This window comes from Podarcis vaucheri (genome assembly GCF_965113315.1).
Source record: "Podarcis vaucheri genome assembly, chromosome: 14".
NCBI classification, from domain to species: domain Eukaryota; kingdom Metazoa; phylum Chordata; class Lepidosauria; order Squamata; family Lacertidae; genus Podarcis; species Podarcis vaucheri.
In genome coordinates, this window is record NC_138752.1 from 49,758,623 (window position 1) to 49,784,048 (window position 25,426).

At 48.2% G+C, this 25,426-nt stretch overlaps 1 protein-coding gene and 1 long non-coding RNA gene across 3 annotated transcripts in view; one reads left to right on the forward strand and one right to left on the reverse strand.

Annotated features, from left to right (window-relative positions):
• The window catches only part of LOC309519151, a 289,434-nt gene that overhangs the window by 21,281 nt on the left and 242,727 nt on the right, over positions 1-25,426 (forward strand). The window lies entirely within an intron of this gene.
• NT5M (5',3'-nucleotidase, mitochondrial) lies at positions 13,774-24,112 on the reverse strand. 2 transcript variants are annotated; one of them, XM_082199897.1, is made up of 5 exons: positions 23,034-24,081; positions 20,392-20,492; positions 18,218-18,278; positions 17,140-17,254; positions 15,201-15,481 (listed from the first exon to the last, which is right to left on the reverse strand). In XM_082199897.1, exons 1-5 carry the CDS (start codon positions 23,340-23,342, stop codon positions 15,339-15,341), a joined length of 729 nt encoding a protein of 242 aa, XP_082056023.1. In that variant the 5' UTR covers positions 23,343-24,081; the 3' UTR covers positions 15,201-15,338. The 2 variants fall into 2 exon arrangements, with proteins under 2 accessions (XP_082056022.1, XP_082056023.1); XM_082199896.1 differs by lacking the exon at positions 17,140-17,254 and having other exon boundaries at positions 13,774-15,481; positions 23,034-24,112.

Consider the following 25,426-nt stretch of genomic DNA (forward strand, 5'->3'; position numbering starts at 1 on the left):
CCTTACGCCAAAGAATAAACGGACATAAATCTGACATCAAGAACCAGTAGTTGGTAGTTTAATTTTGTCCCTACGTGGGGTCTGTTGAGATGCTCAGAAGAAATCTGATTGGTTCTTACGAACACTCTGTAAAAAGTTCTTTTGTGAATAAAAGGACCTGGGCCAAGGGGTGGAGGCACTCAGACAGAGAGATTATTATATGCACCCTTCCCAGAGTCTTGCTGGTTCAAGCCTCTGTGTGTATTCTTATTAATCAGAGTTCAATCCTTCCTTTACTTTGAGAACACCTCATTGGACATGGGAAAAAGCTAAGGGATTTTGGGAAAGGATATATATTGAAACGAAGATGATGATGATAAAATTGTTCATTTCCCCAAAACCTGAGGCTTTACTTCTAGGGATGTTGGGGACAAATGTGCCAGAGAATATGATCAAACTATTTATGTATGCAACAACAGCTGGCAGAATCCTATCCGTGCTGAACGGAAAGGAAGAAAATGTCCCCACTAAAGAGGAACGGATGGCAAAAACCAACGGGCTGTGTGGAACTGGCGAAGCTGACAGCAAGAGTGAGAGACCAAAGTGAGGAATGTTTTTCTTGAAGAATGGAAACCCTCTTCGGAATGTTTGAGAAAGAACTTTATATTCAGATGAAATCGTGGGCAGGAGTTGAATTGTGAGCAGCGGATTGAGAACGACAATAAATGTAATACAGTTACTTAATTGGTTAAGTACTTAATTCGTTCCGGAGGTCCATTCTTAACCTGAAACGGTTCTTAACCTGAAGCACCACTTTAGCTAATGGGGCCTCCTGCTGCCGCCGTGCCGCCAGAGCACGATTTCTGTTCTCATCCTGAAGCAAAGTTCTTAACCTGAAGCACTATTTCTGGATTAGCGGAGTCTGTAACCTGAAGCATATGTAACCTGAAGCGTATGTAACCTGAGGTACCACTATAGAGGAAATATGTATTAGATATAAAGGTAAAGGTACCCCTGCCCGTACGGGCCAGTCTTGACAGACTCTAGGGTTGTGCGCTCATCTCACTCTAGAGGCCGGGAGCCAGCGCCGTCCGCAGACACTTCCGAGTCACGTGGCCAGTCTGACATCGCTGCTCTGGCGAGCCAGCACCAGCGCAGCACACAGAACACCGTTTACCTTCCCGCTATAAAGCGGTACCTATTTATCTACTTGCACTTTAAGGGTGCTTTCGAACTGCTAGGTGGGCAGGAGCTGGAACCGAAAGACAGGAGCTCACCCCGCCGCGGGGATTTGAACCGCTGACCATACGATCGGCAAGTCCTAGGCACTGTGGTTTTACCCACAGCGCCATCCGCATCCCTTATGTATTAGATATAGTTTGACCTATAATGCAGCAGAATACGGGCAGGAATAAAAACACCACAGAGGTAAGGGTGGGAAGTCACCTTGTTTATTTTTAGTAAGGGAAAAGGATATTGAATTTGAAGTTAATGCGTTCCAAGTTTTCAAAAATGAAAAAGAAATTATTTTTCAATGAAGAGAAAGAGAACCTGGTAGGGCAGAAGGCAGGGAGAACAACAGTAGGTGGGATTAGTTGCCAATTTGTTTCTGGGCCCAATCCCAAGTGATCAATATCTGAAAGACCGCCTCCTTCCCTACAGGTCCCAATTCTATGATTCTAGGACCCACTTGAGTGAAGATCTGCAGGAGAGGCCCTCCTGGCAGTTCCACTGTCCTCAGAAGTGGCCTGGAAGGGGGGTCTTCACCTTGGAATACAGTGGTACCTTGGTTCTCAAACTTAATCCATTCCAGAAGTCCATTCCTAAACCAAAGCGTTCCAAAACCAAGTCACGCTTTCCCATAGAAAGTAATGCAAAACAAATTAATCCGTTCCAGACTTTTAAAAACAACCCCTAAAACAGCCATTGAACATGAATTTTACTATCTAACAAGACCATTGATCCATAAAATGAAAGCAATAATCAATGTACTGTACTATAAAATAAATAAGACAGTATTGTAGATGATAAAAAAAAAATATTTTTTTCCCCTTGCCTGCACTAATGATAGTCATTGTTTGGATGGGGGGCTTTTATCCATTTCTGCAGTCACACAATCAATCAATCAGTTGCTGAACTGGGTTCCACACAGTCACAAAAACAAATTAATCGAAAAAGCCTCCAAAACAAAAACAGAAAATAAATAGCAAAAACAAAAGCACCAAACTTAATCAGTTCTGGAAGTCCATTTGACTTCTGAAATGTTAAAAAACCAAGGCGCAGCTTCTGATTGGTGCAGGCATCCCAGAAACAATAGCCGACAGCCGCATAGGACGCTTGGCTTTCGAAAAAGGTTCAAAAACCTGAACACTTACTTCCGGGTTTTTGGAGTTTGAGAACCAAAGCGTTTGAGAACCAAGGTACCACTGTACCAGTTGCCTGGAAAGGCAAGAGGGAGCAGCGCTTTTCCACTTGGGGGTCCCGTTTGCAGGTTTCCCATGGGACATCTGGTCGGCCACTGCAGGAAGAGACCGCTGGAGTAGATGGACCATGGTTGTCAGGGAACTGACATCGGAGCCAGAGGCGGAGGGAAGGCTCTCAAGTGATGCTGGAGAGGGACCCAGCAGGGAGAGAGGCAGCTCATCAGAGGGGGAAGGAAATCAGCGCAACACCAGGGATAAAGGAGGGCAGATGGGGGAATCGGTGAGAGGGCTCCAGGACTCTTCGCCGGACACCAGCGGGGAGAGCACGGGTCCTCCGCTACCCACACCCTCCCTGCGCAGAAGACTTCCGCGCAGGGAGAGTAGGAGGAGACGTGGCGTCAAACAGCTTTTATGCTGGAAAAGGTTTAAGAAACGCCCACTGACGGATTCTGCTAGCGACTGAGGCAGCCACGGAGTGAAGGGCTGTCCAGACAGAAAAGGTTTAACAAGCCAACTTAGCCAGGAGTGGCGGCAACTTACGCACGAGCAACCCATATTCATCACAATGGTGCTGATCCATCAACCAGGCTCTCCGATGTCCTTAAGGTCTACAAAGAAGATCTTAATGCCGGTGGCGCTTTGCATGCCTCTGCACCCCAGACACGCAGTCTCAGCTCTTCAATGTCTCTTGAAGTTGAGCGTGTGCATCGCGCGGTGCATATTGTCTGCAGCAGGCATACATGCAGACATCTTTTAAAACAGCCAGAACCATGTACTGCGTAAAGAAACAAACAAACCCATGCTTGCCAAGGATAAGGACAGTAAAAAAAAACAGATGCCAGAATTTGGCTACATGATAAATTGTCATATCAGCAAAGTTTGGCAGATCATGTTAGCTGCGGGGGGCAGCTGTTTGATCAGAGAGGGTTAACTAAGAGAGGCCGTCTATCAGGATTCCTCAACCTCAGCCCTCCAGATGTTTTGAGACTACAGTTCCCCTCATCCCTGACCACTGGTCCTGCTAGCTAGGGAACATGGGAGTTGTAGGCTAAAAACATCTGGAGGGCCGAGGTTGAAGAAGCCTGATCTACATTATCAGATTATCCTCCCCCAGGGCCAGGGCCTTCTCAGTGATGGCTCCGACATGGTGGAACGCTCTGTCCCATGAGACCAGGGCCCTGCAGGATTTAACTTCCTTCCGCAGGGCCTGTAAGACAGAGCTATTCCGCCTGGCTTTCAATTTGAACTTAGCCTGATCTTTTATTCCCCTTCCCTCCCCCCTCCCCTTTTTATGAAGATTACCCGCTCTGGGATCCCACAACTAATTCTCCCCTGGTCTCCTCGCTGGCCCAAATAGGACTAATTTAGCCAGCTTGCCCTGGTGATCATCTAATGTTTATTGGATGGATTTTTCCCCTAAACTGATTTTTGAATTCTGAATTTATTGTTTTTCACGTTTTATACTGTATTTTATGCTGTTTTTTGCTGCATCAATTAAGTGTTTTAAATTTGTTGTTAGTCGCCCTGAGCCCGGTTTCCTGAACCGGGAAGGGCGGGGTATAAATAAAAAAATATTATTATATTTATTATTATAGTTCCTGTTTATTGAGTATGCATGTGATGGGTCAGCCAGACCTCAGCCACCAAATTCACAAGCTTCTTTTTGGACGGAAGTAGAAAAGAAAGCATATAAACCAAGTTGCATAAGAGATGTTTGCAAAACATCAGAAATAAAGGTTCAAGCACAAAGTTGGCTTGTAAGTAAAGCTTCTGTGGCTTTATATCATTACTGTTTACTGTTCTTTCATTTTATGAGTGTATATTTATATATACAAAACATAGCTAAAACTGAAACAGGGAGATCTGTTGTTCCTCTCTAGCTTTTAAATGAAGGAGCTTGGCTCACATGCACAGAACTGTGAGAAGATCTTTGCGTCAGATAAAAAAATTCCTTCCAGTAGCACCTTAAAGACCAACTAAGTTAGTTCTTGGTATGAGCTTTCGTGTGCATGCACACTTCTTCAGATGCATGCACACGAAAGCTCATACCAAGAACTAACTTAGTTGGTCTTTAAGGTGCTACTGGAAGGAATTTTTTTATTTTGACTATGGCAGACCAACACGGCTACCTATTTGCATCAGATGTCATTGGACTCCAACTCTAACTCCCATTATTGCTGACTGTTGACTATGTGAGCCAGGGCTGATGGGAGTTGGAGTCTAACGACATCTGAAAGGTACCTGATTTGGGGAAGGCAGCGTTAAGAGTGTATATTATTCTATTTTTAAAAGTCTGTGTTTAAATTTCATTTTGCAAACTATCTCTCTTGGAAAGCAAAACTCAAATGTAAAAGCTCTCTTGGGGGTTGCAAAATTGGATCTAGCTATACCAAGTTTCCCACAGCCAGGAGACTGCTGGTCCCCACCAGAGATTGGGGAGAAATTCATTTCTGTTCACATTGATAGGCAAACCTCTTTCTAATTTGCACCAGCTGGAACAGCATGCAAACTAAAGCTAGCCTTCAGAATCCGCACTTCTCTGAAACTGCAGTTCTCCAGCCAAGGAATGTGTACGAAAATGCATATATTAAGGAAAGGCTCGCAATAAAACGAAGATAATAGTGAAGATAACGTACAAGAACGCATTGCATTGAAGAATATTGCTTTGGGAACATATTAGGCAAACTTGCATGAAAGGGTTTGTATATATTGGACATTTGCATGAAAAGGCTGCAGGATACTCATGACGACTTGTTTTTAATAAATTCTCAAAAGGATTTAGAAATGTGGGGATCTGAACTTAACAAGTAGAAAACTGAGAAATCAAAACTGAAAGATTTGCCCATCTCAATCTGCCATCCTTATGCACCACCCCTCCCTAAACTTAGAAAAACCCCAATGCTTTAGCCTGCCAAAATACAGTTGGCAATGCCATCATAAGAACATGCAGGCCAGTGGCCTATCTAGGGCTGCATTCTGTCCTCACAGTGGCCAAGCGGTTTCCAGCAACTGGTATTGAGAAGCATTTATTGTCTCGAACCACGGAGACAAAGCATAGCCATTATGAGTCTGTCCACTCCTCTTTTCAAGATCTGGCGGCCTGCACTGTGTCTTGTGGGAGTGAGTTCCATAGTTTATGTGCTGTGTGGAAATGTCCTTTCTTTTATCCGTCTTGAAGAAGAAGATATTATTTATACCCCACCTATCTGACTGGGTTCCCCCAGCCACTCAGGGCAGCTCCAAACAGAATTAAAAGCACAATAAAACATCACACATTAAAAACTTCCCTCAACAGGGCTGCCTTCAGATGTCTTCTTCTAAAAATCAGATAGTTGCTTATTTCCTTGACATCTGATGGGAGGGCGTTCCACAAGGTGCGTGCCACCACCAAGAAGGCCCTCTGCCTGGTTCCCTCTAGCGTCACTTCTCACAGTGAGGGAACCGCCAGAAGGCCCTTGGAGGTGGACCTCAGTGTCTGGGCTGGATGATGGGGGTGGAGACGCTCCTTCAGGTATACTGGGCCAAGGCCGTTTAGGGCTTTCAAGGTCAGCACCAGCACTTTGAAGAGAGCCAGCATGGTATAGTGGTTAAGAGCAGTGGACTCGTAATCTGGGGAACCGGGTTCGCTTCCCCGCTCCCTCCACATGCAGCTGCTGGGTGACCTTGGGCCAGTCACACTTCTCTGAAGTCTCTCAGCCCCACTCACCTCACAGAGTGTTTGTTGTGGGGGAGGAAGGGAAAGGAGAATGTTAGCCACTTTGAGACTCTTTAGGGTAGTGATAAAGTGGGATATCAAATCCAATTTTTTCTTCAAATCCAAACTCTTCTGCTTGGAAATGTACTGGGAGCCAATGTAGCCCTTTCAGGACGGGTGTTATATGGTCTCTCCCAACATTTAGCTTCATTGAATGTCCATGAGTTCTAGTGAGGGAGACAAAACTTTCTCTATGCCATGCATAATTTTATAAACTCTTCACATGTCGTTTCTTCCTTGCTTTTTCTCTGAACTCAAAAGTCCCGAACACTACGACCTCTTCTCAGATGGGAGTCGCTTCATCCCCTTTATGTTTATGGTTCCCTTTTTTTCTGAACCTTTTCCAACTTCGCAATACGTTCTTTGAAGTGAGGCAACCAGAACTGGACATGGTGTCCAAAACATCAGGACACATCGCATCCAAAACTTAAGGTGAGAGCATTAGGGAATAGTGCGTAAATAAATAAAATGGAGGCTCTTAGCTGCATATTCGATAGTTTCCCCTTATCCACCCCATCGGCGCTGGTGTTTATAAGAACAAAATGCCACTGAGATATAACCAAGCTCAATTAAATGTCCGTCCAGCTCCCTGGCTCTGGCTGAAGGACGAAAACAACCCCTTCTTTCAGGCAGCCCTAGAACTCTGCCAATTTAATTCAGCAGCCGAGGATTTGAAAATCCAAGGGCACCGTTTCCCCACCAAAGGGACAAAGCTGACCAAACTCTCCTTGACGTCAAACCACTCCAAAGTTTCCCTACTTGAAATTTGGCTGGCTGCAGGCTGCGGATGCGTGGAAAAAATAAAATGAGTTTGTGTGTGTCTTTGGGGTAAGGAAGGACAAGGGGACTTACAAACCTCTGGGTGCATCTACTGTCTGGAGCAGGGAAAGGGGAAATACCAGGGCCATAAATCATAGGAGCCTTTGCGAATTTCCTTTGCACAGACGTGCTTCGTAAGAGTCTTCTTCTCCCCCAAGAGATGTCTGCAATACAGGTGTCATTTATAGAGTAAGCCTATGCTCCCCTCATCAGAAGGAAGTCCCACTGAGTTCAGTAGCAGTTGCATAAGTTTTATGCATAAGATTGCAGCCATCATGATTTTAGACGCATCAACAGAATCACAAATGAAGAAGAAGAGGAGTCTGGATTTGATATCCCGCTTTATCACTACCCCAAGGAGTCAGCAGCTGCATGTGGAGGAGCAGGGAAGCGAACCCGGTTCACCAGATTACAAGTCTACCACTCTTAACCACTACACCACACTGGCTCTCCAGTGAAGCACAGATTCAACAATTGCTCTTTAGGTATTTGGGTTTTTTGCTAAACCTGTATGCTAGGAACGGTGTGACCACATGCAAAGGAAGATGGGCCCCTGTGCTTTTGACATCTCTGCCGTAGAAGGGAGATTTGTGGGTTTAAAACCAAAGCGACTGGCACTCCTGTGTTTGAGGATTCTCGTGCACATGAACGAACTGAGCATAAGCACAAATGGCGATGCTGCAGCGGAAAGGGCCAGTGCTGAAGTGGTGCACACATGCCAAGGGGTGGAGCACGGAGGGTGAAGGAGTCCACCACGGAACCCCAGCCCTTGCCACACCGCCCAAGTGACCCCGCACTGCACTGGAGACAAGCAGGGATGTGCTGCGCCACCTGCCCACCCCCACAGGGATCCTGGCCACCCAACATGGCACTTGGCGGGTGCAAACCAGGCGCCCACACGCTGGTTCCCCCAGTGCAACCCATCAGGGTCCTCCTCTCCACAAATGTTGGTTTCTTCAATGTCAGGATAGGAGCGCTGGACTGGGACATGCAGTGCGTGCCTGGGCGGGGGGGGGGTGCCTGCTTCGTGCCCTGAAAAAATCCCTGCCCTGGGCTACGGCCCCTCTGGCAGCCCCCACGCTACACCCCTGCTAGAAGGGCATCCACAAAAAGGAGGAGGAGGGCACTAGAAAGTTTAAAAAAGTAAAGGTAAAGGACCCCTGACAGTTAAGTCCAGTCACAAACGACTCTGGGATTGCGGCGCTTATCTCGCTTTACTGGCCGAGGGAGCCGGCGTTTGTCTGCAGTTTTTCCGGGTCATGTGGCCAGCATGACTAAGCCGCTTCTGGCGAACCAGAGCAGCGCACGGAAACGCTATTTACCTTCCCACCGGAGCGGTACCTATTTATCTACTTGCACTTTGACGTGCTTTCGAACTGCTAGGTTGGCAGGAGCAGGGACCGAACAATGGGAGCTCACCCCATCACGGGGATTCTTACCACCAACCTTCTGATCGGCAAACCCCAGGCTAACTAGAAAGTTAGGAAAGTTTAAAGGGCTATAGCAAATCATAGGTGGGCGGCTGAAGGAAGTGTTAGATCAGAAAGTAGCTTTCTTGCCAGAGGGTCTTTATGAGAACTCAAAGTCTCCCCTAGCTGGAACAGATGAATTTGTCAATTTCGGTTTTTAATTTTAAGTTCAGTTATCCACATTTATGCATCAATCTGCAATTAAAAGAAGTCCTTGTGAAAATTTGTCAGCATTTCTCTTAATGCACAATGCTTGCATGCAGTTTTGCCTAACACACACACATACAAGCAAATTTCCTTAATAGAATGCATGCTCGCGCCTTGTTTTCACCTAATCTGTGCATTAGGTACATTTTCCCTTAAAATATGCATTTGTGAACACATGATTTCAACGTAGAAGTGCAGCTCAAAATTCAGAGAAGTGCGAAATTTTAAAGGAGGGCTGTATTTCCATTCTTGCATTGTATTGGAAAGTGCAAAATAGGTAACTTCTCGCTGAAATTTGAACTGAAACCAAATTTCTCCCCCTTCCCTACTTCTCATTGCTTTAGTCTCTCTCCTTGGCCTTTAGATGTTACTCTGATCCCCTTAGAGAACCAGATCTTCAGGCCGCCGATTGCTGGAATGCTACCACCCCCATGTGGGTTAGAAAGGATGACAGCCACTTCCTGCTCCAGAATTTTTGTTCTGCAGGACTTGACTACATGGTGACACTATATGTACATGTGGCGCCACCTACCGGAGGGATATGGGATTCCTTTCAGGTACAAAGAGGACGCGAGGACGTTTTTCTTTGTTCTTGCAAGCTAATGAATAGGTGAAAGCAGGCGAGACCCGCAACTAAATATTGCAACGCACCCTCATCTCCTAGCAGGAGCGCTCCTGTTCAGAGTTATAGTACCGTTATGAAAATCTGGCCTTTCCTCCCAATGGAGCCCAGGGCAGCAAACGACATTCGATGAAACAGTAAAAATAAAACCGCCTTACAAACAATTCCAGCACAGATGCAGACTGGGAAAGATCTCCACTTAAAAGGGTTTGTTGGAAGAGCTCCCGCCATCCAGTCATACCCATCTCCAGGATACTCCATTCCACCTCCTCCACATTTTCCGTTTTTCTTTATCGATAGTTACTGAGCATCCTTAGTCCTTATTGGACTGTTTTGGGGGCTTTAGGGAAGTTTTGTTTTGTTAAGTTTTGTACTTTTGTGAACCTCAGTCACCAGTTTAGCTGCCACACGCTGAATTAGTTGCATTTTCTGAGTCACCTTCAAAGGTAGCCCCATGTAGAGTGTGTTGCAGTAGTCCAAGCGGGAGATAACCAGGGCATGCACCAGTCTGCAGGCAGGTAGGGTCTCAGCCTGCGTACCAGATGGAGCTGATAAACAGCTGCCCTGGACATAGAACTGACCTGCACCTCCATGGACAGCTGTGAGTCCAAAATGACTCCCATGCTGCACACCTGGTCCTTCAGGGGCACAGTTACCCAATTCAGGACCAGGGAGTCCTCCACACCGTCTTGCCCCATTCCTCCAAAAAGTCCTTCTGTTTTGTCGGGATTCAACCCAGGGGCGTAGGAAAGGGGGGCGGTGGAGGCGGACCACCCCGGGTGCCCTCACTAAGGGCATTGGGCGTGCCGCTCGCCCATGGCTCCCAAGTCTACCCCGAGGCATTGGGGTAAGCGGGGGGAGCTGCGCCGCATTGCCAGTAGCATTCCCCCCTTCCCCCTTCGTTTTGGCAGCTTGGGGGAGACTTGGGAGTCGCGGGTGGGTGGTGCGCTGAATGTCCGCCATGGGTGGCTCGTTCCGCCCCCAGCTGCAGGGCACGCGCACCACTCCGAGCACCCGAGCACCTATCCTGCATCTGGGAGGGCACCCTCCGCGCCACACCCTCCTCAGGAGCGCGCCCGCCCTGGGCAGCACGGGCATATACTCTCCCACCCTCTATACATTCACTGTTGGCACTCACCCCTTGAATTTGCTGCCACAAGGAGTGAGTATACTGGTATACCCAGTCATTGCTCGGTGAATCTTTTTGACTCTTTGCGTGTGAATGAGTCATCACCTATCAAAGATCATCACGGTGGATATAATCGGGTTATACATTCAGCTGTGAGTCAACAAGCGTCGGCTTGGCGATCCGCACGATGCGTTTATGCACTGTCAGCAGAGGAACTGCATCACCAACAGAAGAACTGAAGAACCACCTTCTGGATCAGGCCCAATGCCCATCTGCTTTGCGATCCTGGTCTCACAGTGGCCAATCAGAGGCCCGTGGGGAGTGATCAAAAGCAAGGCCTGAACACCACAGCTCTCTCCCCTCCTCATGCTTCCAGGAAATGGTACTATCTCTGAGAAAACAACCTGAGTACAGCAGCCACTCATTGGGTTCTTACAAATGGATCAGGTAGCAGTTCAACATAGGTAAAAGAAAGGTAAAGGACCCCTGGACAGTTAAGTCCAGTCAAAGGCGACTATGGGGTTGCAGCGCTCATCTTGCTTCAGGCCGAGGGAGCCGGCGTTTGTCCACAGGCAGCTTTCTGGGTAATGTGGCCAGCAGGACTAAACCATTTCTGGCGCAACGGAACACCGTGACGGAAACCAGAGCGCACAGAAATGCTGTTTACCTTCCTGCCGTAGTGATACCTATTTTTCTACTCACACTGGTGTGCTTTCGAACTGCTAGGTTGGCAGGAGCTGGGACAGAGCAATGAGAGCTCACCCCATGGCAGGGATTCGAACCGCCAACCTTCCAATTGGCAAACCCAAGAGACTCAGTGGTTTAGACCACAGCGCCACCCGCGTCCCTTTAGCAGTTCAGCATGGTTCTTTGCAAACAAACATGAGCTGCTGCCGTTATACCAACAAGGGACCTTGTTCAAACTTTCCCCTCCCTTATGCTGTACTTTCTATAGTAAAACGTTCTTGGAAGCAATGTACCGTTTGCCTGACAGTGTGTAACTAGGAAAACAACAAATACTTTGGGGATTTGTGTCTTTAAAAAAAATCCATGGAAGCTAGAAGACTCAGAAAAATACTCATGCAAACAGGGTAAGAAAGTAAATAATGTCTTTGCACATATTGCCCTCTGGTGGCTGACTTTGAGATCTTGGGGAAAGCCGAATGGGGACTTTGCCCTGTGTGAAGTACAGTGGTACCTCGGGTTAAGTACTTACCGTATTTTTCACTCTATAACACGCACCCGACCATAACACGCACATAGTTTTTAGAGGAGGAAAATCCGTAGGCATGCCACCCGTAGGCATTCCCTCCATAACACGCACATACATTTCCCCTTACTTTCTAGGAGGAAAAAAGTGAGTGTTATGGTGCAAAACATACGGTAATTCATTCCGGAGGTCTGTTCTTAACCTGAAACTGTTCTTAACCTGAAGCACCACTTTAGTTAATGGGGCCTCCTGCTGCCGCCGGAGCACGATTTCTGTTCTCATCCTCAAGCAAAGTTCTTAATCCGAGGTACTATTTCTGGGTTAGCGGAGTCTGTAACCTGAAGCGCATGTAACCTGAAGTGTATGTAACCCGAGGTACCACTGTATTTTATTTTATCTGTCCTGAATTTCCCAACATTCAGCTCAGATGCCCACAACTTGTAGTCTTATGAGAAATGCAATTCTGTTTCTGCTTTCTCCATGCCATGCAAAATGCTATAAACTTCTATCATGCGGCCTCTTCTCTGGAGTCTAAGGGGAGCCCCTTCATCCTTGCTCCATAGAAGTGAATGGTCACGTTTGCTCATTCATGTATGTGGAGGGAGAAAAAAGTAGGGGTGTAAGAAGGTGTTGCTTTCTGCTCCACCCTGTATTTGTGTCATATGCAGTACTCTCTGTTCTGCTGCAATTTGCCTTCTGCCCAAAGAATCAGTCGTCTCGATGTCTGCTGTGCTGAAATTACATTGCGCCTTAAACAACGTCATCATTACATCATCAATTCTGCAAATTCCTTTCTTGCTGCATTATTTTGTCTGTTTTATATTGTGTACAGTCAAACTTTGGTTCCTGAACTCCTCCATTTTAGAACGTTTCAGCCCCTGAAAACCTGGAAGTAACTGCTCCAGTTTTCAAGCGATTTTCGGAAGCCAAACAGCTTCCGAGCCGCATTTTTCATTTCCCCCTGTTGACTTTGCAGCTATCCCATTGATCCTCGGTTTTCAAACTTTTCGGAAGCCGAACAGTCTTCCGGAATGGATTAAGTTCGAAAACCAAGGTTCCACTGTGTTGAAATCTACAAATGAAGGGTGGCATACAAATTTAATAAGTAATGAAATACTAATTCCACCCCATTCATTTCAGTGCAAAGGAAACACAATGCAAACGTTTGTGTATGTGACCAGCAACATAGCATCTGCAAACCGAAAGCGACAGCAGCAGCATATTTGCTGGATCGATTTCTGTTGCAGATTGGAGGCGAGTAAGTGAACATTAGCAATTTCTACTCTCGTTTCTATTAATCGCCAGAATTCTCCAACGCCCCTAGAAAAAAAAATGGGTGAAAATTAGGAAAACGGGGTGAGAGAATTGGGAAGCGGGTCCTGTCCTCCTAACCCTTAAAAGATTATCTGGATTGGACTGGGAGCCCTGGAATTCTGCTGCCCTGCTAGTTTGACTGTCCCTTCGTGAAGATCTATCAGGGATGGAGGCTCCAAAACCTGGGGAATCTGTCTATCCCGTGGGACTTTCCCCAAGCCATACCCCCTCTCCGCAAGTCACATCCCTCCCCAGCTCTGCCCCACACCCTCACTGAGAGTTTCTGCCTGGCTGGAATGTGTTCTTGACTCAGATGATGGCTCTCAGCCATCTGGGTGTGCAGAGAGTTGTGTGAGGGTAGGCAGGAACTGGCTTACCATACAAGGGTAACGTTATTGCTCTGCCACTGCTAGCATGTGGCCCTTGAAAGGCTGGCAAGAAGGGAATATGGCCCTCAGCCAGGAAACGGTTCCCCATCCCCGCCTGAGAGGAAAGATGGAAAACAATACAGGACTCTTGGATCGTCTGGATGGAAAACAGAGGAGTGTGTGTTTTGTAGAAATTAGCCTACTGTAGAAAGGGTATATTTCCATTCATTTGCCATCTGACAACTGTTGGGGTAGCTCAGTTGGTTGCGCATGAGTCTCTTAATTTCAGAATCGTGGTTTTGAGCCCCACTCTGGGCAAAAGATTTCTGCATTGCAGGGGGTTGGACTAGATGACCCTTAGGGTCCCTTCCGACTCTACCACTATATGATTCTATGATTTGCCTCCACCTGTTCCCCAAAAGATACCCAGAAGAGCACATTTTCCTAGCTTGAATCAGCGTTGCAGAAATCCAAACTGATTCTAATTCTTTCAGATTTATTACTCAACATGACTGTTTAGGAAAGCTGCTGAATTTGGGGGTTTTGAACTGGGATAATAGAAACAAGAGGACAGCGTCGAAGCACGGAATTGAAAACTTGAAAGGGCTGCCTTTAAAATACATTGACGAGCCAATCTTTCCTTACTTTCTCGTTTTGTAAAAGACTCAAACAGATTTCAAAAGCAGAACTTGCAAAATATTGCAGATTCATGAAGCCAAATGAATTCTGACCATTTTCCCAATTTCAGCTTGAGGGGGAATCCTTTTGGCTTTCGTCTTCCGGGAACAATAAAGCTTTCTTCCTTGTGTGCTGTCCCAAGCTTTTTAGCTGCCGTGTGTCTGGAGGGAATGAGAGTGTCTCATGACGGAAGACCTCTGTCCAGTGTCACTTGACTGAGACACTAGTCAAAGAGCTACATATAGCACAAATGTTCCAGAAAGTTCCCTTCAAGGCGAAGCTCAGACCTTGCTCCTATGGGCAGCGAGTGCAAAATTGTCTGCTTGCTCATGGGTTGCCATATCTGCTTCAGGATATGGGCCCACATTGTTCTCCTGTCCAAAAAATAAAATAAAAATTCCTTCGTATAGAAAACCAGCAGAATAGAATATTTCTCCCTGGCTTCTACCTGGAGGGATATTTGGTGGGGTATGAAGTCCATTCAGTCTTGTGAGTCTATCCGCAAAAAATGACGTGGTTGGCCTCCTCTCTTGCCATTTGTGAGGCCTCCTCGCCCAACCTGAGATTCCACAAGCCTTCTTACGTTAGAAGGGCACTCGCTTTGGCTTACACCGAGAGCCCAAAGGAGAACTTGGTTGGAACCAGGTCTCAGCTCAGAAACCTGGGTTTGTTGACGAGCCGCCATCTTGAACCATCAAACGCTACGAGAGAGAGGATGTTTCTGGGAGTAAGGGTAGGGAAACTGTGGCCCTCCAGATGTTGACGGACTCCAACTCTCATCATCCCCAGCCAGCACGACCAAGGATGATGGGAACTGGAGTCCAACAATGTTTGGACTGGTGACCGGTTCCCCAACCCAGGCATTTCCCCTGGCAAATGAGCTACCACAGTTCACACACACACACATTTTGGATTTTGAAGTGGCTCCCAGACCGGCCTGCCCCTCAGCTCATTTCAACGTCCTCCTGAAGCAAACTAAATTTCAGTCCCAGAGATTGGGAGCGGACGTTAAAGATGGCGGCCATCTTTACGGAAGCCAGATATGACGCTAAACAGTGCTTGGTGGGTGGTGAACACCCCTGGCTGGGCCTTCCTTTGGGATAAGACGTCTTTTGGACTAGGCCAAGCCAGACCCAAGAAGGGTGCTTGGCAAAGGTCCTTTGGTGGCCCAGCTTTTGCGATGGCTCTTGCGGGATGGCCAGGCTCCTTTTTCTTGGGAAGCCTGCCCTCGTCTCTGGCTCCATAGCTGAAACCAAAGACATGGTTTTTCCTGCTTCTCCCCACGGGGCCTAGGTGTGGTTTTAGGGCCTGCACCACAGATTCTGGCCCCTCGCCGGGCACGTGGAGGAGACTCTCCCAACGAGCTCTACAATGCCCGCTTGCTATCCAAGATGGCCTTCCAGTCGTCGGCCCACGAGTGCAGCCTCCGACGAAGAAGAGGCAGCTGGAGGTGCTTGTTGTGGCAGGCCGTGAAGAGGATGTGCTCCCAGCTCGGACTCTTCTCAGCTCCTGAAAGGCAAAGAAAAGGCGACGACTTAGGACCTTTTTAAACTGAATAACGCCTGTCTGTGGGGTTTGTTTGGTTTTTTAAAAAAAAAAAAATCTGTCACCTCACTGCTCTATGCAGTGGCGTAGCGTGGGTTGTCAGCACCCGGGGCAAGGCAAGTAATTTGCGCCCCCTAACCCGTGGATTTGCGCCCCCTAACCCGTGGATTTGCGCCCCCTAACCCCCAGATGTTGCGCCCGGTGCGGCCGGCCCCCCCTGCACCCCCCACGCTACGCCACTGGCTCTATGGAATCTAATAGTGGGGAATGAAAAGGGGAGAGAAGTTTCTAGTCTTCATGGGTGTAAAGATTGGCTTTACAACAGCTGGTGGAGTCTCACAATCCACTAACAGAGGTCTGCGCTCCAGTCTGCAGAGCTTGTATACCATGGGAAGGCTACCTAAGGCCCGTGGGCCAGATATGGCCCAATCGCCTTCTAAGTCCGGCCCGCAGACGGTCCGCGATTCAGTGTGTTTTTACATGAGTAGAATGTGTCCTTTTATTTAAAATGCATCTCTGGGTTATTTGTGGGGGCATAGGAATTCGTTCTCCCCCCCCCTTCAAAATATAGTCCGGCCCCCCACAAGGTCTGGGGGACAGTGGACCGGCCCCCTGCTGGAAAAGTTTGCTGACCCTTATTGTATAGGTTTCATGTTTTGTTTCTGTCCTCGAAGCAGAATTTTGAATTTCTGCAGGGTAGACACAGCCCTGTGTGTGCTATATGCCTGTAAACCCCAAAGTCTGTCGTAAGCGACTTTGCTTATTTACAGTAAGGAAGCAACTGTCAGAGAGCCATATAGTGTACTAGCCAAGAGATACCTGCACCTGGGAGCAATGTGATCTAAACATGCCTACTTAGATGTAAGTCCCATTGTGCTCAATGGGGCTTACTCCCAGGTAGTGGCTGTAGCCTCAGGAGAGGCTGGATGATGTTTGTCGTGACACACAGAAGAATTGCCTAAAAGCAAAAAACGATATTCTCACAGCTCCTTCACGTCCCTGCCTGCCAATAACCTCAGAGCTCCTCTGTGTCCCTCCATCCCTGCTCCATTTAAACTCCTGCTGTTGTTTAAAACCATCATTTGAAATCCTGCTTCTCTTTCACTCCCCCTCCACCCTTGCCCTGACTTCATGCGAATCCAGGATTGCGATGCAGGCCTAAAATGGGAGTTGCGTGATGACAGCCTTACGTTTTTATGTCTATAGGAAGATACAAACTGAAGCTCAATCCGGATAAGGCTGAGACACTGTTAGTGGGTGGTTCTCTAGACCGGATGGATGGGAGGTTGCCTGCTCTTGGTGGAGTTACACTCCCTCTGAATGAGTGGGTACGTAGCTTGGATCTATTGGTCTGGATCTATAGCTGGATCTATTGCTGTTGCTTGAGGCTCAGGTGGCCTCGGTGGCACAGAGTGCCTTCCATCAGCTTGGGCTGGTGGTCCAGCTGTGCCCTTATCTGGACAGGGATAGCCTAACTACTGTTGTCCAAGCTCTGGTATGCAAATTCAAATAAATAAGCACAGTATGTGTCAATGTTGAAGGGCTGTTGGGGCCTTCACTGCTTTGCACTTCCACCCACCCACCAGCCCCCGATGCCCTTTCCCTTGGGACAACCACTTCACCTATTATATCAGGCCTGTCGTCGATCAGCAGGTCGCCAGAGACCACCGTCTTATCTCGGGTGAGGACGATCTGCTCCAGAAACTCTTGGCCGAAGTGCTTCTCCACCCAGGCGTACTGGAAAGTGGAAAAGGAAAGAGTGGAAGAAAAGAGTTTGTGGGCAGAGGGCGGGGGAGGATGGAACTGGCACCGGCATGACCAGCAAACCCCAATGACCAAAAAACCCAAAAATAAACCCCATTATGGGGAAGCAGGGAGCGGGAAGTGGAGCTTAACTTTGAGCCAAGACTCCAGATGTGCTGGGTGTCTGCCCAAAATTTGACTGCAATCTTGCACTTGGTGCAATTATGGAACCAGCTCCCCACTGCTTTGAGGCCGATCCAGGAGTCCGTGCCTTTTAACTGGCTTTTCATATCAGTCTTTTCGTGGGGAGTTCTGCTTTATTCGTCACTTTAATGCCCTCTCCTGGTCTCATCCTGGCTCCCCGGAGTTTCACTTTATTTTCAAATTGATCACTTTATTTTCGTTCTTGATTTCACTCACTTCTCAGCAATAGTTATATACCAATTAAAATACAGAACCTCTCTAAGCAGTTTATATAAAACGTACTATAAAATTGCAACGGTTAATATTAGGCAGGCGTCTTCATTGTGATGTTTTTGACACCGGCTAGAAACCTTTTTTTTGTTCCGGCGAGCACCTCCAGACATAAAATTAATTGTGCACCTCTGTCTTTTTAAAACTGTCGATGTTGCCCATATTTTGATCATTCTCTTATGCCTCCTGTTTTTCAAAGTCTGCTTTTACCTAGTTTTAATGAATATTTAATGCCAGGAAAACCCAGGAAATGTATTGGCAATTTCCAGCCAGGGAAAGCCTGGCTAAACAGATGGGTTTTCAGAAGGCGGTCAAAACACACGGCTTAGTTCCTGCCTCTCCAGACTGCACGTAGGAGGGAGTTTCCGTCGGAAAGATTCTGAATTTCGTCACTGTCCTCTGCTCTGGGAATCCTTTCGATTGAAAGGCTGGCTACAAATTATCTAAATGAAGAAACAATAATAAAAATAATATACCCGTTACCTTTTCGTATGGGCAATACCGATACTTCTTGATGGGACTGGTGCATATGAACACATCGGTCCTACCATGACAGAAAAGAGAGATAGTGAAGGAGGGAAGGAGACAGTGGAGAAGAAGAAGAAATCTACCTTTGCATTTATTCATCCTGTATGGATTCTGGCTTTCCTGCAAAAAACAAAATAGCTCAAGTGTGCTCTGCATAGATATAAGCAAAGGCTGCCTCAGATGGACCACTTAGTCCAGGGGTCGGAAAACTAAGGCCTGGGGCCAGATGTGGCCCCCCAGGCTCATAAATCGGCCCGCAGACCCTGCTGCCCGATTGGTCAGTCCCCACACACTGTGGACGCCTCGCCGTGCGGGGACTGACTTTCGCGATGCTGGCACGGCTTCTGAAGAAGAAGAAGAGTTTGGATTTGATATCCCGCCTTTCACTCCCTTTAAGGAGTCTCAAAGCGGCTAACATTCTCCTTTCCCTTCCTCCCCCACAACAAACACTCTGTGAGGTGAGTGGGGCTGAGAGACTTCAGAGAAGTGTGACTGGCCCAAGGTCACCCAGCAGCTGAATGTGGAGGAGCGGGGAAGCGAACCCGGTTCACCAGATTACGAGTCCACCGCTCTTAACCACTCCACCACACTGGGCGGGCGATGACGCTGGCGCAGCTTCAGATTGGCTGCAGGAAGTTTCCACCCAATGAGACTTATTAAGATGATTGTGATTATGATTGTTCCTTTCTACACTGCTCTGTATTTAAAAGGGGGAGAAACCTCAGAGAGGTTTACAACACGTTAAAACATCAAATAAACCAATCCAGAATAAAACAAATTCAAGCTTCCTGGAAAGCATTTCAGATCCTTCTCTAAGTGACATTTTGCTGTCCCCATATTTATCTGCCTACTTAATTTATAGAGCTGCCCTGTAGCAGAAGGACTTTAGGAAGGCAGTGGTGTGTAGTGGTGGGAGTGTTGGACTAGGACCTGGGAGATCAGGGTTCAAATCCCGACTCAGTCAGGAAGCTCACTGGGTGACCTTGGGCCAGTCCCAGACTCTTCACCCACCTCACAGGGTCGTTGTGGTGATTAACTGAGGAGGGGGGTGAATCATAGACTGGGAGATAAATGCAGTATATAAGCTCTTCTGCTCACCTGCTTAAGAAAACTAGATGGTTCAGCCTGCTAGCCTGGCATCCAAAATCTCCATGTGGGCGCAATTGGACCCCAAAACATGCCTGGCGCCTGGGGGATTTCCAATACGGGCCAGAGCCAGTGACAAATGGAACCCACTAATGGTAGTTTTGTCCCTATCCTCCTCCTCCTCCCTGCCGAATTCTGCAAGGGGCATCACTGCGACTGTGGAGGAGGAGGAAGGTGACAGCCAGTGGATTGCTTGCAAGTAAGAAGGCAGGCAGAGAACAGACAAAAGTTGTTTTTTTATGGGGGCAGCACCCCATCTCCCCTAACAGACTAGCTCCTGCTGCAAAATGCCCTCAGGCCGCTTAGAGGGAAAATACAGAAACAAAGGCAAGTGACCGATCACAAATCAACAGAATGAGAAACAGCAGCAGTTAAAATAACAACTGACAGTTAAGTCCAGTCGTGAACGACTCTGGGGTTGTGGCGCTCATCTCGCTTTACTGGCCGAGGGAGCTGACGTTTGACAGCAGACAGTTTTTCTGGGTCATGTGGCCAGCAGGACTAAGCTGCTTCTGGCGAAACCAGAGCAGCACACGGAAACACCATTTACCTTCCCGCCAGAGCGGTACCTATTTATCTACTTGCACTTTGATGTGCTTTCGAACTGCTAGGTTGGCAGGAGCAGGGACCGAGCAAGGGAAGCTCACCCCATCGCAGGGATTCGAACCACCGACCTACTGATCAGCAAGCCCAAGAGGCTCAGTGGATTAACCCACAGCACCACCCGCGTCCCTAAAATAACAACAGCCGATAACAAATAGATAAAAATGTTGTTGTTGTTGATTGATTCATGCATTTAGTGTCATGTATTGATAGATATCGCCCGGCCTTATAGTTCATGCTCACCCTGGGACTATTTGGTGTAGAGAAGGCTAGAAGGACAAAATAATGAAAATAAAGGAAGAAGCCCGGCTGGTGGAAGAGCAGGCGTGTGCCTGCAGTGGGGAAGCTTCTCCCTTGCAAATTCCGCCAAACATACTCACTCTTTTAACTCGGCCATCTGCTTGACGGCTTCCACGGCCCCTGGGAGCGGATCCAGTTCCAGGAAGAAGTTCTTTGACTCCCAAATGCCAATTGCCTTTTCCTGCAAAGAGTTTTAGAGCAAGAAGGTTGGGGAGGGGAGAACATTAGTCTGTTAAGTCTCTTGGCTGCTCTCCTGCACAACAGAATCCACGAGAGCAGCTTGAGCAGCGACATTTGAATAAGGGCTGCATACAGAGCACATTTTAAACACCTGACTTTCCTCAAAGAATTCTGGGGGTTGTAGTTTACCCCCTCGCCAGCCTGCCCAGTCCTCCCCGCTTATCTGATCAGTTAAACCAATAGCAGCAAGAAGGAATAGAATCGCTCTGCCCAGGCCCAGGTCAGAGATAGCTACTCGATGGAGTTTGCAACCTTGTGGACTTTGAACACGCTTGGACTTTTGTCATTAATAAAAACACAGAGACGGGATTGTGCAGTAGATGGAGAACAGGCCTGGAACTTGGGTTCAATTCCAAGGCACTTACTTACCTGCCAGCCTCATTTCCACTCTATCCAACAGGTGGATAACAGTAGCCTACCCTATAGGGCTGTTGTAGGCATTAATAATAATAAAAAAGCCTTGGAGGTGACTTTGCCTATTTAAAAGTGCTTGTTATTATCTACTTCTCTAAACAAATGTGTATTTATTTATTTCTATGTGGGTCTACCCTTGAAGAAGACTTTGAAATTTCAACTGGTCCAACATGCAGCAGCCAGATTTCTGCCTGGGGTTCCTATTCATATAACCCCTGTTTCAAAACTGTGTTCAAATTGGTTTTCAGGCCCAGTTCAAGGAGACAGTGGCAGACTTTGGATTCTCAAATTTCAGCAGTTCCCAAATGGCATTAAAATTTGGCGCGCGCCCCCCCCCCCCGCCTCTTCCACATCATTGTTGCAGAGCCGGCACCCAGTGCCACTACACTAAAACCGCCTCATGTCACTGTTTAAAGCCCTGAATGACTTGGGCCCCAAATATCTGAAGACTGCCTCGTTCCCCACTGACACTCCTGGTTATTAGGATCTTGGTAGTTCCATCCATCGCCTGTGGAAACTCCGGATGGCAGCAGTGGCCCAGAAGAGGGCATGCTGCTTTGTGGCAGCTTTTGGGTTGTGGAATTCCCTGCCCACAGAGATGTGTCTGGCACCTTTATTGTATTGTTTCCTTGGTATGCTGAAGACACACTTGACCTAACCTAGGCTTTGACACACGAGATACCATATTTTTCGCCCTATAGGACGCACTTTTTCCCCTCCAAAAATGAAGGGGAAATGTGTGTGCGTCCTATGGGGCGAATGCAGGCTTTCGCTGAAGCCTGGAAGCACCTCCAGGCTTCGCGGACCTCTCCGCAAGCAGCGGGAGCCAGCGCTGGGCCCCCCCGGCTTGCAGAGAGCTGCCTGTTTGGGGGCTGGGGTCGGGGGAAGCTCAGGCCTCCCCCGCCCCAGCCCCGCGCCTGGGGGAAAAATAATTTTCCCCCTTTATTTCCCCCCAAAAAAACTAGGTGCGCCTTATGGGACGGTGCGTCCTATAGGGCAAAAAATACGGTAAATATCCGTACACATTCCAGGCCACTCTGCACCCAGTGAGCTGCCAGTACACATGACGTGGCCACAATCCGTACCTATCCTGTCATTTATTTGTGAAATACTGTGTTTTGATGAATTTCCCCAGCAAACCAGCTTCAATCCAAACTGAGAAAAAGAACGACCTAGCTGTGTGGTAAGCCCGTAATGTGTACACAGCCGTATTTTCAGGACCCATCCTTTTTGGAAATGTTGTACAGAATGTTTATGTTTTGTGTTTCTTCCTCCCTCCTCCTTATGGCATCATGTTTTTAATGGCATTACCCCAGTATGTTTTACATGTTCCGTAAGTTGCTAGGAGACCTTTTAGGTAACAAGCGATTAATACGTTTCAAAACCACAACAGTATTCCTACCACTATACAGTGGTACCTCGGGTTAAGAACTTAATTTGTTCCGGAGGTCCGTTCTTAACCTGAAACTGTTCTTAACCTGAGGTACCCCTTTAGCTAATGGGGCCTCCCACTGCTGCCACCGCACGATTTCTGTTCTCATCCTGAAGCAAAGTTCTTAACCTGAGGTACTATTTCTGGGTTAGCGGAGTCCGTAACCTGAAGCGTATGTAACCCGAGGTACCACTGTAATTTGTTTCAATATAAAATAGTGGTAACCTGCCCTGGAACCTTACTGTGAATGGTAGATAACAAATCCAACAAACGATAACATCAAATTTCATTTGGTTTGCTCCAGCTGCATTTCCCTTTCTGCTTTTCTCTGGTCTCCCTTCTGTTTATATACTGCAAGCCCCTTGGGGTTTTGTATTTACAAATGCCCTTGGAGATTTGTATTTTTGTATTTTGCAAGGCACTGTGGGTGGTGTTGATGCTAATAATGAGCAATTTCCTTCATTTTACTCCAGCTGCAATTCCCTTTCCGTTCCTTGGTGGACCTCCCTTGCGTCTAGTTATATATGGTAAGCCCCTCGGGGCAGAGATCTGTCCTCTTGTAATCTGCAAGCTGCCTTTACTGACATCATGTTGATAACAACAACAACAATAACAACAACAAGGCCACTGACTCACACTCAGCTCCGATTCCAGCTGCCCATACTGCTCCGAGACCCAGAACCCCCTGCGGTCCTCCAAGGCGATGTAGGGCTTCTCGGGATACTTGGCTCTGAACTTCTTCAGGAAGCCCCCCTCGAAATCCGCCAGCACCCCGTCCATGTCCACCAAGACCCGCAAGCGCCGGCGGCGGCCGGGGGCGCAGCGCGAAGAGGCGCTGCGTCTGCTGCAGTGCGCCAAACAGCCAGCGCCCGAGGCCAGGAAAGTGGCGCAGCAGCCGCGCAGGGCTGGCCGCGGGTGCAAGAAGAAGCTGCTCATGGCTAGCATGGAGAAGGGCGGAATCTCTCTCTTAAAAAACCGGGGAAGGGCGCCGGATCAAGGCTCCCTCGTCGCTGTGCTCCCAAATCCCCAGCCTCCTTTTCTGCAACTGCTGCATCACGCCCGGTTTTCTGTCTCTCTGCGGCGCACGGATTTGGGGACCCCACGAGGTCCGCCAAACCCGCAGATCATTGCTATTACTGTATTGATGCAATGATTGCCGCTGCAGCACCGGAGTCCTGCCGCTCCCTTCTTGCTTCTCCACCCCGATTTGCAGCCAAAGAGGAGCCCCGGGAGAGGAGATGGAGAGGGCGGCGAGGCGAGGGCTCCCGGGCCGGCTGCGCAAAAGCAGCGGCAGGGTGGCGCTCAAGGAAACGAAGGTGGGCGCGGGTCCGGGTGCGTTACGCTCGTCCCGCGCAAGATCCGCACGGGCTTCCTTCTCCTCGCCCCCTTTGCGACGGGCAAGGGCGCTTCGCGGGGCGCCGCCGCGTCCTCGAGGTGCTTCCGCAGCGCTGGGGGTGGCCGGGCGCGGCTTGGCGCTCCGGTGCGCGCGCCTCTGGGTTGCAGCCGAGCCGCGGGAGCCGCTCTCTCGCCCTCCTCCCGAGGCGCCGGCAGAGCAGCCCAACCCGGCAGTGCTCCGGTTCTCCTTCCCATCGCCCGCGGGAGGAGCTGCGGGTGGGGAGGGGGTTGGTGCTTGCGCTCCCGGCAGCTCCAAGCGCCGCCTCGCAGCAGCGGCATGTTTCCAGCGCCGGCCGGGAAGCGCGCCTCCAGCTCCTCGCGTGGGATCTCCTGTGTTCCCCCTCTCCGGGGTCTCTCCCCAGCAGTGCCGGATTTACGTATAAGATAAACAAGCTATAGCTTAGGGCCCCACTCTCTTGGGGACCCCCCAAAATATACTTCTTCTTAATTGTATTTCACTATTAATATACTTCTTAATTGTATTTCAGTTCAACAATTACTTTGATAAAATACATGTTTTGTTATTTGCAAATGGCTTGAGATACCTATTAGGTCCATAAATTACCATAGAGCATATTTAACACAAAAAAACAGTGACAATTTGTTGTTGACAAAGGACAGCTGGACATATAAAGGGCCCCATTACCTTCAGTAGCTTAGGGCCTCATCAAACCTCAATCTGGCCTTGTCCATCGCCTCCCTCCTTGCGCTGGAAGTAAACCCAGGGGTAGGAAACACCTCCTCAATTGGGCTGCTTCTCCCACTGCAAAAAAGATGACCCGAGCAAGGTCAGCCGCGCAGCGCAGGCTGATCCCATACCCTCCAACATTTATCCAATGAAAATATGAACGTCCATTCTATAGTATTAGTATTAGTACCCTGCACATCTGGCTGGGTTGTCCCAGCCCCTCTGGGTGGCTTCCAGCATGAATAAAAACATAATAAAGCAATAAACATTGTAAAACTTTCCTATACAGGGCTGTCTTCTAAAGGTGGTACTATATAGCTACTTATCTCCTTGGCTCAGGAGTTGCATAACTCCATCCCCTCCAACATCACTCCGATGAAAATAGGGACGTCCTAAGGAAAAGTGGGACATTCTGGGATCAGATCAGAAACTGGGATGGCTTTTGTAAATCTGGGGCTGTCCGCAGAAAACAGGGATATTTGGAGGGCATGTGATCCTGCGTGTGTTTACGTGGAAGAAAGTTTCGTTTTGTTCAGCGGGGCTTTCAGGGTCCATGAGGCCTACGGGCAGGTTCAGCTCTGGAATAATCAGGTTCTGACGCCAAGGTTCAACATGGTGTATACAATTAGAAGAAGTAGGCCTCTGAGCGTGTGCAGAATGCCTTTCAAGCAAAGGTTGATGAGCGCCCAAGCAGTTGCAACATTGAGGTGTCGGAGCTGAGCTCCTGTGAGCTCTGGGTGAAAAAAAGCCCTTATTATTAAAAAATTATTTATCACCCTAAGGTCCCAGGGTGAAAGTCCAAGCAACCTAACTAAAGGTGCTCATATTCCTTGGTTGCCCCTGCTTCAGCTTTGTTGAAACTCAGTGGAAACTCCTGGAAGCATAAAACAATCTTTTGTTATTGTTATACTTTGCAGAGACTGCCGTATTTTATTGTGCAATAGGA

What these genes read in the sequence shown, in the direction of transcription:
- NT5M (XM_082199896.1), bottom strand. Translation starts at nt 23,342, where the DNA reads ATGCTAGCCATGAGCAGCTTCTTCTTGCACCCGCGGCCAGCCCTGCGC. An exon ending in AGCTGGAATCGGAGCTGAGT is followed by an intron (nt 20,493 to 23,033) that starts GTGAGTCAGTGG and finishes AACTCTTTGCAG; the next exon opens with GAAAAGGCAATTGGCATTTG. An exon ending in GGTATTGCCCATACGAAAAG is followed by an intron (nt 15,482 to 18,217) that starts GTAACGGGTATA and finishes TTTGCCTTTCAG; the next exon opens with GAGCTGAGAAGAGTCCGAGC.